This window comes from Cyphomyrmex costatus, unplaced genomic scaffold (assembly GCF_001594065.2).
Source record: "Cyphomyrmex costatus isolate MS0001 unplaced genomic scaffold, Ccosl1.0 scaffold30, whole genome shotgun sequence".
NCBI lineage: Eukaryota > Metazoa > Arthropoda > Insecta > Hymenoptera > Formicidae > Cyphomyrmex > Cyphomyrmex costatus.
The window spans coordinates 3148213-3164435 of NW_017277125.1; the positions used below are offsets into that span (position 1 = coordinate 3148213).

At 36.2% G+C, this 16223-nt stretch overlaps 2 protein-coding genes across 2 annotated transcripts; one reads left to right on the forward strand and one right to left on the reverse strand.

Moving 5' to 3' along the window:
- Positions 1-119: 119 nt before the first annotated feature.
- LOC108775516 (2-oxoglutarate and iron-dependent oxygenase domain-containing protein 3) lies at positions 120-7484 on the forward strand. Its single transcript, XM_018541901.1, has 6 exons — positions 120-458; positions 525-721; positions 946-1380; positions 3076-3229; positions 3309-3435; positions 7411-7484. The coding sequence occupies exons 2-6, from the start codon at positions 618-620 to the stop codon at positions 7446-7448; spliced, it is 858 nt and encodes a 285-aa protein (XP_018397403.1). The 5' UTR covers positions 120-458; positions 525-617; the 3' UTR covers positions 7449-7484.
- Positions 4773-14834, reverse strand: FASN1 (Fatty acid synthase 1). The gene is made up of 9 exons (XM_018541902.1): positions 14726-14834; positions 14282-14635; positions 10804-13976; positions 9858-10326; positions 9374-9737; positions 7797-9283; positions 6605-7533; positions 5529-5765; positions 4773-5152 (listed from the first exon to the last, which is right to left on the reverse strand). The coding sequence occupies exons 1-9, from the start codon at positions 14832-14834 to the stop codon at positions 5051-5053; spliced, it is 7224 nt and encodes a 2407-aa protein (XP_018397404.1). The 3' UTR covers positions 4773-5050.
- Positions 14835-16223: the final 1389 nt, after the last annotated feature.

Below are 16223 nucleotides of genomic sequence, written 5' to 3' on the forward strand. Positions count from 1 at the left end.
TGCTCCATTTGACGTTTCGAAATGCTCCCAGCAACTCTGATTACGTCATTAATACGTCATTGTTTTTGCTCCCGCTGCCTTACCTCGGGAGGTGGGTTGGCTGGAGCGTTTACGTAGCGATTGTAGCATTCGGAATAATAATGAACCGATCCAATCGTAGCGTTTAAAGCGTAGTGTTCACAGAACATTTGGGAAAAGCAAGTAAATCGCAGCCTTGAATAGGTTCATTACTGTTCCGAATGCTACAATTGCTACGTGAACGCTCCAGCTAACCCATCTCCCGAGATGAGGCAGTTAGAGCGAAAACGATGACGAATTGATGACGTAATCCGAGTTGCTGGGAGCGTTCCGGAGCATCAAATGAACCAGTCATATCAGTGCTACAAATGCTCTGTAGCGTTTAAAGTGCTAAGTGGACCGCAGCCGGCGCAGCCCTGAACGCATCCTACAATTGAGAGGTAAGTAATCAATGAGTTTGATTGTTGATATTTTTTTGACAAGTATAACCATGAGAGTTTTTCTAGTTGACATTAGTTGATTTGCGCGTGAATCGTAAAAAGTTAAATTAAATATTTAAAAGATAAACAGCAGTGATAATATATATAGCAATATACACGATGACAACACAAGAGCTGAAGAGAAGTAAAAGAAAAAGCGCGCAGAAGGAAAGTGTAACGCAGGAAGAAAACAAGGCGGAAAAACCAAGTAAACCCGTTGAATTGTAAGTATTAAGTTAAAAAAATATCTTATATTGTCATTAATATTTATCTATCTTTCAAATTTTAATATTACACTGTATCTGAAAATAATGATCAAGTGCATAATATGCATATAAAAGAAAGTAAAAATACTCTGCTTTTTTTTGCTACTATTGAAAACTCATCTAATTTATAAAAGTAAAATAATGTCCATGTATCAATTAATAGTCTGTCTTCTATCTTGTAGGAAATATGGACCTATTGTATCTTTTCCACATCAAAGAGTATGGTCTAGATGTGTTCTGATACTTGGAGTCTTACTAATAGTTTGGTGTACTAACAGACAGGATAAAGAAGTATACCTAGCAAAGCAGAAAGATGTGTTGGTAAGCCGTACACAGAATGTTGACTGCTCTATGGATTATAACAATGAATTAGAAAAATACTGTGGCTGTGTACCAGAAAAATGCGGTAGAGTTGTAACTGACAAACTCGTCTCGACAACAGAAGCAGATATTTTACTGAAAGTAGCAAAAAGTGGATTATATTGGTCTGAATCTGATGGTGGTGCGAATATTGTGCTTCTTTATTCAGGTGCTTTTAGCAAGGACCAAGGTTTCGTCAATATCTATGCATCAGAAGTGAAGAAAATATTTAATAGTCTAGATACAGCAATTTATAAGTATGATTATTATTTATAAATATTTCTTTTTGCGGAGTAAATTTAGAGCAAAATATTCTTTAATGTTTTAAATTGCATGTAATATATTAATATTATAGATTGTTTATCTAAACTCCCTTAATAAGTGATAAATAAATATATTTCTACTTCTAAAATTTGCAGATTCTAAAGTACATATACAAATGTAATATGTATTAAATATTTTGTGTATTTACTGATTATAAGATCACATAAATAATTAACTTAATATTAAGAAGGGATTAAAAAGCCAATTAAGAGTATATGTGGTAATTGGTGCGCAAAAAATTTTTTCTAATCTTATTGTTTCTAGTCTTATTAAAAATTTTTTATTTATTTGTTTAAACTAATCCGCGTACATTACAATCGATGTTTTCCATCCTTCTCAATTAATAAAGTAACACATAATATAATCTAGAAATTATGGTATACATAATATTTGAGTCGTTTTGTCACGAATTAAAAAATACAAACAGTCCAAAGTCGTCTTGTTTAATGCATTGTATTTGTAATGTACAGACTAAGTGAACGCTTATTATACCGAGCAAGATGCAATATTTGAAGATAATACAAAGGCCTATATTTTGTACACGTTTACCGATAGTTGTCGGTGTCGTTAAGTAGCGATAGCCAATGGCAAGGACTGTTCTAGGAAAAAAGTGCGGTTCTTATGGGTATGTTAAGTTAGCACCCCAACTATAGTACTCAGGAGTTCTGATTAGAGTTCCCACTTCCTTTTGACGAGACGAAGAGTTCCCTATAGTTAATAACAAGAATTCCGCTCAATAAACATTTTTTTTACATTTTTTAAAAATGGGGTGCTAACTTTTTATCGAATTTCAAGGTGGAATAGTTCTGAGCGGCTTAATAGCTTCAATTTGCGATTGCCTAGAGTTCCTGATATGTAAAAAAAATTTTCGAATAATAAAAAAAAAAATTAAAAATTTTTGAAAAATTAATTTTTAGATACAACAGTTCTGATGATAATTCCTGTTTCTTTTTGACGATACGAAGAGTTCTCTATGATTTTTAATGACATATGCGCTTAATAATCATTTTTTTAATAATTTTTTAAAAATAGGGTGCTAACTTTTTAACGAAATTCAAGGTCGCATAGTTCTGATCAGCTTAACAGAACTTTCACATTATATAATCGCAAAATAATTTCACTGATTAGTTCTCATGTAAGTTGATTTCACATTATATATGTTTTATGTATAATTTTACTGTTTCCATATGTCTCATCTTGACCCGTGTGAAGCTGGCCCCCCAATATTAAAAAATCGATTTTTTATTTTCATGCATTCGTTTGCTCATCGTTTGCTCCCGAATGCTCAGTTGGAATTTTCGTTTGCTCACCCTTAGTTCAAAAGATATACGAGAATTATGTTTTGGGGGACCAACTTCACACTAGCCCTCGAATATTAAAAAATCGATATGTATTATTTTGTTAATTTAATGTTTTCTCATTAAGGATTGAAAATGTTAGTTGAAACATATACGGATTAGTTGAGATGAATAAATAAAAAAATGTTTACGCAGCAATAATCGCATAGACTTTCAATTGACTTTTTAATCCCTTCTTAATAAATTCATTCTTCGAGTCCTATATATTTTTAATTTATATTGTTAATTTAATATTATATAATATATGTTATGTTCTTTCTTAATTTACAGGGTAGTGGAAACAAAAATACAACATGCAGTAGCGCGTAATTTCGGCAGAGATATAAATAAGGTTTATTTAAACAAACTTCTCTTCTTTTCGCGGATGACTAATAAATCCGCAAAAACCATAGACGACGAATACTGGCATCCACATGTCGACAAGGTTTGTCTTACGTCGTTAAACAATCAGGAAGTTTTGTTTTATATGTAATATAGAATTATAACAAGACTATATATTTCAGGAATTATACGAATCGCTTCATTACACAGTGTTGCTATATTTAAGTGATTTTAATAAAGATTTTGAAGGTGGCCGATTTATATTTATGGATAAGAATGGTGTCAATACTACAGTAGAACCCAGAAAAGGTAAGGCGTTTACAATTATAAATTTATTCTAAAAGGATGAGACAAAATTTACCAATATTTTCAGGCAGAATATTAATATTTACTTCAGGAAGTGAAAATGTACATCTAGTTGAAAGAGTGAAATCTGGTACTCGTTACGCTTTGAACTTGTTTTTCACATGCAATAAAAATGTCGCGATGTCCAATGTAAATTTTAGTACATTTGATTTCAATTAAATGCACTAAATGCATTAAATTAAAATTTTTTATTTCATATTATACATATTTATGTATTATATGTAATATTTTTTTAGTTATCGAATACACAAATTCATTAATATTTACATGAAAAAATATCATAAATTATAAGAATTATCAAAGATATTTTTACCCACAACTTTTTTTTGGCAAATGACACGATTGAACAGTATTATAATATAATAGTAGGTAAAGGAAAATAAGTATTACTTATATAAATTTGTTTTTGAAAATATATTTGATTAAATAATCAGAAAATTTAGAATGTTGATATATTAGATTTGTGTTATTTATCTCACAATATTTTTGCTTATATATACTTATAATAATATATTAGGTTATATATAAGCAAGAAAAAGAAGAGAGATAATATACATATTAAATCATTTTAAAGTAAAGTTTGTGAAAAATACATTTTTTCGTTGGAATGAACTTGGAACTATTAATGGAATAAAACATATAATGTGTGTGCGTGTGTATGTGTGTGCGCGCGCGCGCGTGCGTGTGTGTGTGTGTGTATGTTACATATGAGAAAAATTTATAATAGTTGAGATAATGTCTATCGAGAATATTTTAATAGTAGGGATTCAATAAAAACTATGTGATTTTAATTAATAATTAAGAATCATATCAAGTGTAATATTACGATATATATGTGTATTTTATGGTTGCTTGTTATTTCATCATTGTATTATATGATGAAAGGCTCTAATTAAAAAACTCTAATTATAAGCTAAAGATAATGAGATCAACCCGTTTAAAAATATCTGTTTTAATTAACAGGAAGAAAGTAATGAAAATCAATGTTTAATAAACAGAATAATTATTAATATACATATAAATAAATAGCAATGTTGTGTCCATTATTAACATAAAGTAAATAAAGGACATTTAATTTGCCCACTTTGGAAATCATATAACAAACTTTTTTTATACATAATCCTAAAATTAGTTCTTAAACTTAAAAGTTACAAAATTTTTTGCATTTCGTGAATAAGTGGTAACATATAGATTTACTATTCTAAGAAGCTATATTTTTGTTTTATTTTTGCTTGTTTTCATTCTGTACGATTCAATTGCTTACATAGAGTTTAGACCAGCTAAAATAATGAAGTGAAATGTGTACGAGAAAGATTTTTGCAAATTACTAATTATGTCAATTCACATAGCACAGAATTTTTTAGTTACATTGTAGCAATATAATGTGTCATATTTTTGCAATAGATTGCAACTTTGAAACAAGACATTTATGTACAATGTTTCTGCAACTTCTCTGTATTATGGAAAATATTAAGTTCTATCGGCAACGCGTGGCATGTGAGCCACGTAATCATTCTCAAATATAATAAAACTTAAAATACGGATGTTCTTTCGCAAGCTAAACTCGCAAAAAACTTGCGATTCTCTTTGCACTTTCTCCTAACAGTATCGTCCTGTGATTGCCATGCACTTCTTCTATTCTTAAGGGTTGTGTGCAAATCTGAAAAAAGAAGAAAAAGATAAAATATATATTTAACTTTTTAAATATGAATTCCATACAGATAGTAAGAAGAATTAAAATGTAATTTTTATTAACTTTTAATAAAGTGTATGTATAGACGTATAAAAAGGTAATAAATATTACATAGTAACTATACTAATGTTTAATTAGAAATTTTTTTCATCAATTTTTCATTTTTTTAGTTATGATATATTAAAAAAAAATTTTTTTTATTCAAATTATATTAAAACATTAAAATAAAATTTGACTTTAATCTTCCAGTTAATTTGCAATGCCACAAAAAGAAACTTAATTATTGAAAATATTCAAGAAATTGTATATAAAAAAGATGGGACAAAAAAGATGACACTCTTACATTCGATAAACCATAATCCTTTTCTAGATGTAGGAAATTTTCTGAAGCCTTAATTAGTGTGACCGGTCCTTTGATCTTTTTATTTGGATCATAGATTACAGCAGCCGCTAATTTTTTGAATAAAAGATATCCGGCTACCTTTAGATCTTCCTGTATAAACGATGTATTACCTATCACTTCTACCATCTTATCAAACATCTCCACATCTGAATTACTTTGCTTCAAAATATTATACGCCTGAAATAAAACGTAAATTGTAAAACAAATATCTAAATTTTATATAATATACTTCAACTATTGTGTATATATATATATATATATATATATATATATATATATATTGTAAGTTGCTAATGAGACTAATTAAGATTTAAAAAATTTACTAGACGTTCAATAATTATTATGATATAATTCATTACCAAATTCCAAAGAGAAATTTCAAAATCCATACATACACAAACAGGATGTAACTAAAAAAAAAAAAAATATGGAGCATACCATGAGATACAGGACAAGAATCCAAGTAGAAAAATATTGAGTCATTTTTTGATCTGAACTTTCAGTTCATTATTATAATTTTAATGAAATAAGTAACCGATTATAGTTCAGCCTAAATCGATAATTTATTAGGGTCGAAAACATCAAATCATTTATTTTAGCTCTGCATTTTCTGATTTTTCTTTAAACAAGATGTAAAGAGAAGAAGGGGGAGAGAGGAAAGAGAGATGGAGAGAGGGAGAAGAGAGAGAGAGAGAGATTAATAATTACAACCGCTTCGCTCTTCACCGTCATTTTCCTCCTGCCGCGAATTCGTCCATCAGCTCCTCTCCGCCTTGCTATGTCCCTATTTTTCTTTTATATTCGGGCACTAATTCGCTAACTTTAACATCGTATAACAACGAACTGAAAGCTCAGATCAAAAAATGACTCAGGATTTTTCTACTTGGATTCTTGTCCTGTATCTCATGGTATGCTCCATATATATTTTTTTAGTTACACCCTGTATGCATGTATGTATGGATTTTTCCTTATTTAAGGTAAACGAAGATAAGTAGGGCGGATACTGTTACACTTACTTGAATAAAACTGACATTCTTGTTAATTTGTATGATGAAATATGCCAGCGCTTTCATACAGCCTTCTGAAGTAATGTTTTCCATTTCTTCTAGTTTACCAATCATATCACATTGCTGTCGTACGAATTCCAGTGAACCATCGATTAGATTTAGAATCACATTTTCTCCAGCGGATTCCAATTGCAGAGTCATTTCGATGGCAACGCAAGTCCCGTATGAATATGCTGCTAAGTGATATGGTCCTTTTTTTTGAACTTTTCTAATAGCATTCACATAGAACTCAGCCAACTCTGAGATCGTTTCATGAGGTGCCTGTTCAACGCTCTGTAAACCCCAACACGGCCTGTCGAGTTCGCTGGCCACATATTCTAATGGTTTAACAAAACCTTCGATACCATGAACAGTGAATAACATCGGTCCGTTGGAACTTTTTGTCTTCAGGCGAATAAGGGCCTCTTTAGGTAGCACTTCATTGCTCGGCCAATGCATCAGCATATCGATGTTTGAGTTTGTAACAGTGATCGCATTTGCAACAATAGATTGTTGGTCTTTCACTGTTTCACCACTCGTCGAAGATAATTCTTGCAGTTTGGCGAAAGTTAAGACGCGGATCTCTTGAGCCGACAACACGATGTCGTAATTTCTCTCGAGGGTCTGTTTTATCTCCGTGCCCATCAACGAGTCCATACCCAAGTCGGCCAAACTATTATTAGGATTAATCGTGTTAACATCTTTAACGCCTAAGATATTAGCAATGGTTGCAACGAGATCGGCCTTATTGTCGTCATCTGATTTATGTTTTTCAGCTAACACCGACGATGCGAGCACCGGGTGCGGTTGTTGAAGGAATATATCCATTGTCGCGAGACAACTCTGCATGTGTTGTGGTAGAGTACCACCCACTTCGGTATCATTACCTCCCATCGTTTCTGAAAAGAAATAATATCATAAGAGAAACTGTGATTTTATATCATACAATAAATCTAGAACAAATATGCAAACGTGCATTATCTGTTCTATCATTATTACTGTCTTATACAATAATATCTTTTATAAAAAGCATAAAATGAAATCCAATTGACAAAATCAAAGAAAAGGCAAATTGAAAAAATTTTTTGAAGGTAAATTATTCAAGAATAGCTATTTGATTGAGAGAAATTTGAGATATTTTTGGAAAATTCTATAGTATTACCGATAACTAAGCCAACGTCTCCGATAGCACCCCATTGAATGGCGAGACCGGGTAAACCATTAGCCTGCCTTTCTTCCATTATTCTCTCCATGGTAGAATTTGCGAAACCGTAATTGGTTTGACCTATATTGCCGCGACCGCACGATACGGACGAGAACACCACAAAGTAATCTAGCGATGGGCAAAGCTTCCTTGATACTATATCTAAATTTTTTGTAACATCAACTTTAGGTAAAATGACTGTTTTGAAATCAGCTTCTTTGAGATTTTCGATCAGAGCATCACGTAGTACGACTGCCAGATTAAATATACCGCCTACCGGGGCCAACCGGTTGCTTTCTTGAATTAAGCGTTGGGCACCCGATAACGTTGTTACATCCGCGGTGAAGATGACGATTTTTACGCCGTTTTCACGCCAACGACGCACACACAATGCCTGATAACCGGTGCGTATGCCTGAGCGCGATACGAGAATAATGACCTTAGCACCACGGGCGACCATCCAATCAGCCAGTTCTAGACCGAACCCACCGAGACCGCCAACAAGTACATACGATTTCTCCGGATTTATGTAAGTACGCGGAATCGCGGCTACTGTCTTTGGTATTGGTAATATACGCTTCTTTGGTTCCTCATCACGGATCTTCAGTAGCACTTTGCCGATGTGCTTGCCTGTCGCCATGAATCTGAATCCTTGCTCGAGCTGTTGCTCCGAAAACACGGTAGACTGGAGAGGACGTATCGCGCCATTTTTTATTCCCTCCGAAACGAATTTTACCAATTCCTTCTTTTCCGTGCTGTCATCTCCAAATAGTCCATCCAACAATATACCGTTGAAAGACGTATTTTTCAAAAACATTGACATTCCTACGCGACTATCATTAGACAAATCATATTTGCCGATTTCAAGGAAACGGCCGCCGAATGCGAGGCACCGAATACCGGCTTGCAATTTCTCCTCTGCTAGTGAGTTTAGTACAACGTCGACTCCACGTCCTTGCGTCTCGGTACGTATAAGCTGTTCGAAACTCGTATCTCGAGAATTGCCGATATGCCTGTCGTTCAACTGAGGAAAGATTTTCTTGAGATATTCTCGCTTTTCTAGTGTGCCGACGGTAGTGAAGACGGTACAGCCAGCATACAGAGCAATGGCGATCGCTGCTTGACCAACACCGCCTGTACCAGCGTGGATTAACACGCTTTCGCCTGCTTTCAATCGACCCCGTATAAATAGAGCATAATAACTAGTTGCATAAGCAACGGGTATTGTTGCCGCCTGTTCCAAGGTCCATTTGTCGGGTACTTCCCAAAGGAAATCAAGATCCGCTAACACAGTAGTCGCTAATCCTTTAGCTTCAACTATGCCCATCACACGACGACCATCAGCGTCTCTTCCGGAAAATTCGAGTCCTAATATACACTCTTCCGCAGCCATATTTCTTGGCAGAGCGTCTGGTGGTAGTTTGCCACTTGCCAACATGATATCCCTGTATAATTTGTATAATTTATATTTATCTGTGTGTCATACTTTTATTATTTAAATTATTTACCAATAAACGATATTCATTGAAACTTACCTGAAGTTTAGTGGAGCATAGTACACGCTGCAAAGTTTCATTTTAGAAGAATTGTCGGGCCGGTAATAACTTAGCGGACCTTCGATCCACCTCAAGCTGCTGAGGTCTCCCCTTGTCAATGTATTAACATAGGCATGCTCTACCTGCAGGGAAGACACATTGTTCTGTTGATCTAACGGCAAGTGTCGATAACTGCCCCATTGTCCTCCTTTTAACACGTTGGCCATTAATTCTTTGTTCAATTGTTCCTTGTAAAACTGTACGGATAAGTCAAACTTGGGAGCGTTCTTATCCTGGATGAAAACATAGCGGGTATTTGCACCGCCTACCTCGCGTCGTATGCAAGCCATAAGTCCAACCAAGCCTATGAACAAAAAGTAACGAAACATTCTTTTGATCTGTTTATATTTTGATCCTTATGTAGGACATCATAATTAAAGAAGTGAATTGAAAGTATACGAAATAATTTTTCCTATTATCGTACCAAGCGTTTCTTCGCCCTGAGATATAAGAAGCAGTTCTTGACCGTCGCTGTCAGATTTCTTCAATGCTGCTTTTACATTCTCCAGCCATGAGAGATTTTTCTCTGTGATTTGTATTACTATCTGTTCTCTTCTTTCCTCTCGCTTCTTCAATAACAAGTAAGTCTTTCCTATAGGATCTATTTGTTTTCCGGTCAATGTTAAATCAGTTTCCTTCAATGCGGTCTTCAAATCTAGATGCGCAGCGGTCTCCTCCAGAAGAATGAAACAACCGGGTTTTAAGGCAGCTACCAAATTTTTAAGAACGGTATAAGACTGATTGGACAGGACGTCCGCCGCTATGATGAGATGTACATCTTGAGCGGGAGGTGCATTGTTCACGTCTCGTATCACGACATCAGCGTTCACATTCATTTGACTTAAACTCGCCGTGTAATTATCGGCAGAAGATGCGATTACTTGTAAATCAATCTGAAACAAAGCGAAACAAATGCGAAGTGATTTTATTAATTTTAAATATTGAAGAGACATTTTGAAAAAAAAAAATAGTCACAAATAATAATAACTTATGATTGGCAATAAATTATGTTTGTGACATGCTTTGTTGTACCTGTAAGTTTTACACGCATTTTAAAACAGCATATACAATAAGTAGTACAGTTTAGCAGAATAAAAAAAAATTTTTTTTTCAAATAACACTAATAATAATCATAGATAAAATCCTTTCTAATTATTACTTTCAAAAAGCTTTCTGTTCAATTCTTATTGTGATAGTGTAATTTATTAAAGTAGGATCCTCTGGATATTTCAACGTTAAACAAAAAGTATTCAGGTTTGATTTCTGGAGATGTGTGTGTTGCCTTCCTACATATGCTACACTTTTTAATGGAAAAAATATTGCATTTTAAGTGAAACAAATAGTTTATTAAAATCTTGTGGTATACTTACGATAGGCGAGCCCAGTTCATTATGGAAAATATTAAGCATAAGCGGTGCCAAGAGAGCTTCCGCAGCTCGTTCGCCTGCAACTTCTACAGTCTTCAATTTTAATGCCGTCATGTTCTGACACATGATTTGCGAAAGTACAGTGAGCGCGTGCACTTTTCCTCTCGTTGGATCCTCCACCAGACTATGCAAGTTTTCATAAGGCACGAAAGTGTACCGTTCGTGTTTAGGATCGGCTTGAGTCTGCTGTCGTCGAGGTGCCAAGGAAGATTTCAATCCTCTAAGCTCAACGCCACCCGATTTAACAATATCAATATTTTTGTAGTGATACACCGGCAACCCAACATCTTCTGGTAATTCTTCCATCAGTTGTTTGTGAAGAATGGGATCGATTGCAGCGTATTGGAGACGCGACGGTAAATATAGTGATTTATTGCTGATGGACAATATGCTAAACTGAAGCATAGTATCTATATACGGAATCCATTGGTTGAACCAGTAAAGTTCACCGGCATTAGCATAATTATCGCAAGATTTGATTCCTTGAAAAATGTCACGATACTCATATCCACGTAGTCTTAGTTCCTTGTAAATGTCCTTAGTATTCAAAGGCAAAATGTCCTCGTCAATAGGCGGTATTGGTGGTGGCGGTAGTTTCAGTTGATTTTTTTCAATAGCCTCAGACGCACGGATGTTTCCACTGACGACGATAGCACCGGCCTCGCAGATCTCAAAGTCTCCCGTTCCTTCGAAGATGGTTATCGAAAATTTCACCGTTCCTTCCTTTGGCATGATGGTGGCTCGTTGAAAACGCACGTTTTCGAACACTACTGGCAATCGTTCAAAATCAGTACCGCGCAGTTTCGCCAAAGTTTTCCACACCAACAGAATGTAGCCAGTGGCTGGGAAAAGGACTCGTCCATCTATCTGATGTCCCACTAGATACGCGTCTGTTTCTTTCGACAGATCTATTTGGACAATACACTCTCCCGAGTGGCTCGATGTTTTCTTGAAAACAGCAACATCCCACGCGGAAGAGTGATCCCATCTGACTAGTGACCCGATCATCGGTGTTCCACGACCTACAGGAAAACTTATTTGTGGGTATAATTTGGAGATATCAGGTTGCGCACCAGCCGTGTACAGCTTGCCCACATTAGATAGTAGAAAAGCCAGGTTGTCTGAATGATCCCGTTTGTGAAGACCGATATTGGTCACCGTTGGTGGTAAAGATCTGCGCAAGATTGCTTGTAACAGGCAATGAGGCGCAATCTCGATTGTTATCGCATTTTCTGGGATATGCGCGATTGCCTCCTGGAAGAGCACAGGAGACAGCAAATTGTTCACATGATATGCGGACGAGCTAAACTGCGCGAGCGGACTGCCCCATGCGGCCTCCGGTACGGAACTGGAAATCCATCTAGCCGATCTCTGTTTCGGATTTAGTATGATCTTATCGAGTGAGGCACGTAACTTAGGTCCAGCGGAGGCTATGTATTTACTGTGGAAGGCAAAGCCGGAACTTTTCACCATTTTGGCAAAGATATCTTTGCTTTTCAACGTTTCTATGAACGTTTCCAGAGACGCAGGTGGACCGGAAATAGTGACCGAATCTGCGGAGTTGTGACAAGCTGGAGTGATATCGGGTGGGCACATTTGTTTGGTCTCCTCCCAGCTCAAGCCAACTGCCGCCATTGCACCCGGTTCTAAATTGGATTCTACAATCGCCTTACCTCTACAGTAAGCCGCCAAGACAGTCTGTTCCGGTGTAAACGCGCCGTCAGCATAAGCGCAACCTAATTCTCCAACGGAGTGTCCAACTATGCCGTCCGGATGTACGCCTATCGATGTTAAAATGTCCACGAGAGCAACCTGTATAGCCGCGATAGACACGAAGGAATATATCACGTTCTCGTACGTTTCATCCGTGGAGTTTATGATGATATTCATCAAGTCGATACCATGGGGCGCCAACGCATCCGCGCATCGTCGTAAACTACGTTGAAAAGTTTCAATTGCGAACAATTGACGAGCCATGCCTGGCCATTGCGTACCCATGCCGGAAAATACAAACCAAATGGGGCGCCTCTCGATATAGCTCACTATCTCGTTCACTTCACGTGTGCCATCGGTGTTAAGTATCTCGTAGCCGCGAAAACGATGGCCAGGGATATCGTTATTGTGCATTATGTGTAACAGCGAGAGAAACTCGTCGTCTTTGCTATGCTCGTTTGCTTTATTCAGTAAGGTGTGCGCAGCTTCTTCCGTTCGACCTGATACAGCAACCAATTTGGGCAACAGTTCGGTGATGTTCAATAGTGGTGATAATTTTGGTTTTGGATTACTGCGTAGAATGATATGCGCGTTTGCGCCGCCGAAGCCGAACGAATTGATGCCCACAAGACCACCGTTCCACGGTGTAGCCTTGTCGACCACTCGAATGCGTCCCTCGTTTAAACCAGGAATGTCCGGATTTGGAGTTTTAAAGTGTAAATTTGCGGGTATTACGCCCGCTTCCATCGCAATTAATATCTTAGCGATCGAGCACATTCCGCTGGCGGGTTCCGAGTGACCCATGTTGGATTTGACCGAACCAATCAGCAAGGGAGTTCTTCTACCTTTGCAGAACAATTTGTCGACTGAATTGATCTCCTCTGGATCACCTACTTTAGTACCGGTACCATGGGTCTCCACGTAAATCACGTCTGCGGGATTAATTCCCGCTTCGCTGTAGATTTCGCGCATCAACTGATTTTGCATTTCACCATTGGGATACGTGATACCTTGGGATTTGTAGCCGTCAGTGTTTGTTTTCGTGTGAATCACCGTAGCATACACTCTGCGCGCATCCTTTGCTTTCTGCAAATATATCGCCACTATCGCCTCGGACCTCACGTAACCGTCACCCGAAACGTCAAATGCTTTGCACTTGCCATCCTGAGACAGCATATTCATTTTGTGAAATTGAAGCGAAGCCTCTGGTCTTAATACGAGATTCAGTCCACCGACGATTGCAGCATCGCACTCGCCAGCGCGCATTGCTGCGACTGCTTGATGCATACCGTACATGGCTGAGGAACAAGCCGTGTCTATCGCATAACTAGGTCCATTGAAGTCAAAAGAGAAGGAGACTCTGTTGGCGAACATCGATTTGGAACACCCGAGCAATCCATATCCTGCAAGCAAATACAATCGGTTTAATTTCAACAAATATATCGTATAATTTTCTCTCACGCCATAACAAATACTTATAATAAGTAGGAAAATATAAATAACGATTATTTACATGTAAAATAGTGCGTATCATAGTTATATAATATATTTTCTTATCTTTAGATAAACCCTTAGATTATCATAATTAAAAAAAATTTTTTTTTCAAATTTAAACTGAAACTCGAGCGAGTATTTTGTGTTGTTCGCGGTAGATAGTAAAAATTAAAATTATTGATGAGATTTGGAGCAATTTCCGTAATATACAAACCGTTTATTTCGTCCGCGTTTTTCATCCAAAATTCATCTGTTTCTGAAGAAGAGACACCGATAAACACACCAGTGCGCGAGCCTCTTACGGTTGAGGGATTGACGCCAGCGTCAACTATCGCCTCGTACGTGACTTCTAACAGCATACGAAGCTGCGGGTCCATTACATGTGCCTGCTTAGGATGTACCCCGAAAAAAGAGGCGTCAAAGCTGCTGAGGTCCTTGATCTTAGCAGATCTAGTCGGTAGCCCATAGATACCCGATGTCCAACGGCGCTCGTCATCAGTAACCATGTCCATCTCTTTCATCAGATTCTCCTTAAACTCCTCGATATTGGACGACTCGGGCAGACGACCTGGAAAAACGTTCATCCAATTGATGCGTTACGCTCTCATAACGATCCGCCTAGAATGCCGTAGCCGTTTGCAACTGACGTGATATTTACCTGATATGCCCGTAATGACGATATCACTATCAACGGAATACGATACTCCATTTCCGATTACGGACTCTCGCGTCATTGGACTGTTGACACTTTCAAACTGAGCAGGCATCTTGCCGAAGATTTGTATCAAATTTTTCTCTCTGGATTCCTATCTGCAAGGATAGAATTAATTAAGTTACGTTTTATTTGACTATACGTTTTTCCATTGTTCTATTATAATTAACCTATATACGGCATAGAATTTATGTAAAGCATATTTAATTTTCGAACGATAAATCATAAAATGATAAATATCATTAATTCCGATTTTTCATTTTTTTTTTTTCTCAGATTTGCGAGAAAACGTTGAAATTAATATAACTTTGATAAATTTACAGAATGTTATCAAGGGAGAAAAATATATTTCAAGAAAACTTTATGTCATCCCAATTCTAGAAATAAACGTAGGAATCAGTTACGTTTATCTGTCACGCCCTGGAATCTCGTTCAACAGTCTCTTTGAGATGGTTGAACACGACGCGATTACTACACGCGATTATCTTCAATTGACATATAAAATACTTAATTGAGTAATCTCAATAGAGTTTCTGGATAAATCAACTTTGCTTGACGAATGTTTGTAGAATCGTCGCTCTTTTTCGAAAAATCGATTTTCTTTCTCAACAAAAAGTTATGCATGTTATTTTATGTACGAAGGATGACTCACGTTTAGTTCAGTAATAGATGTAGTAAGTAGTAATTGAAGATACATTATTGCAATATAATATCGGAATGGTCTACTTCATTTTCAAATATTGAAGTGTCATACTTCGCGAATCGTATTCCGTTATACTTCACGAATTATTTACGTTTATTATTATTTCGCTATTATTATCTTTTTTATTATTTTTATACGAAATTATTCAAAACAGATCAACATATCTCGAATGAGATGCAACAATATTCAATCAAACGTTTACGAAAATTGATCTTAAATGTGCCTTTTCGAATTATTCCGATAAGAGGAATTATAGTGTACCATAATACGTGATATTAACAATGGTTACGATATTTGTTACATCTATCTCGTACTCCGAAGTGTGTTACTGCTGATACAACACGTAATTTAAAAAATCAGTAAATGTCACGCGTACGTATCATTTATGAAAACTTCTTAATTGCAAGCTCGTTTTTCGGCAAATATTTCTCATCTTGAATACTTGGTTGCTCCAGCGTTACACTTGTATCTCGCGATTATATACTTGAGACTATTCATCTATAAATACATCAAATTTACAGCCAATCCTAGGTACACGCATCGAACTCACGATAAGATTCGATTTATCCGCACACTATCACGTGAATACTCTTCAACAAAAATTATCAAGTCCCGAAAACGACATTATGGAAAAAAATTACCATTGCATCATGAAATTTTAAGATGTCTTTTAAGATTAAACCGACACAGACATTGCAACACAGTTGAACAAGATAAGCTTGTATTGCTATTTATATTTTA

Excerpts from the sequence above, each read along its gene's own strand:
- FASN1 (XM_018541902.1), bottom strand. The coding sequence starts at position 14,834 with ATGCCTGCTCAGTTTGAAAGTGTCAACAGTCCAATGACGCGAGAGTCC. Across the intron at positions 10,327-10,803 it reads ATGAACTGGGCTCGCCTATC|ATTGATTTACAAGTAATCGC; the intron begins GTAAGTATACCA and ends GCTTTGTTTCAG. Across the intron at positions 5,766-6,604 it reads AGAATGTCAGTTTTATTCAA|GCGTATAATATTTTGAAGCA; the intron begins GTAAGTGTAACA and ends GTTTTATTTCAG.
- LOC108775516 (XM_018541901.1), top strand. The coding sequence starts at position 618 with ATGACAACACAAGAGCTGAAGAGAAGTAAAAGAAAAAGCGCGCAGAAG. Across the intron at positions 1,381-3,075 it reads CTAGATACAGCAATTTATAA|GGTAGTGGAAACAAAAATAC; the intron begins GTATGATTATTA and ends CTTAATTTACAG. Across the intron at positions 3,436-7,410 it reads TACAGTAGAACCCAGAAAAG|CTAACACCGACGATGCGAGC; the intron begins GTAAGGCGTTTA and ends TATGTTTTTCAG.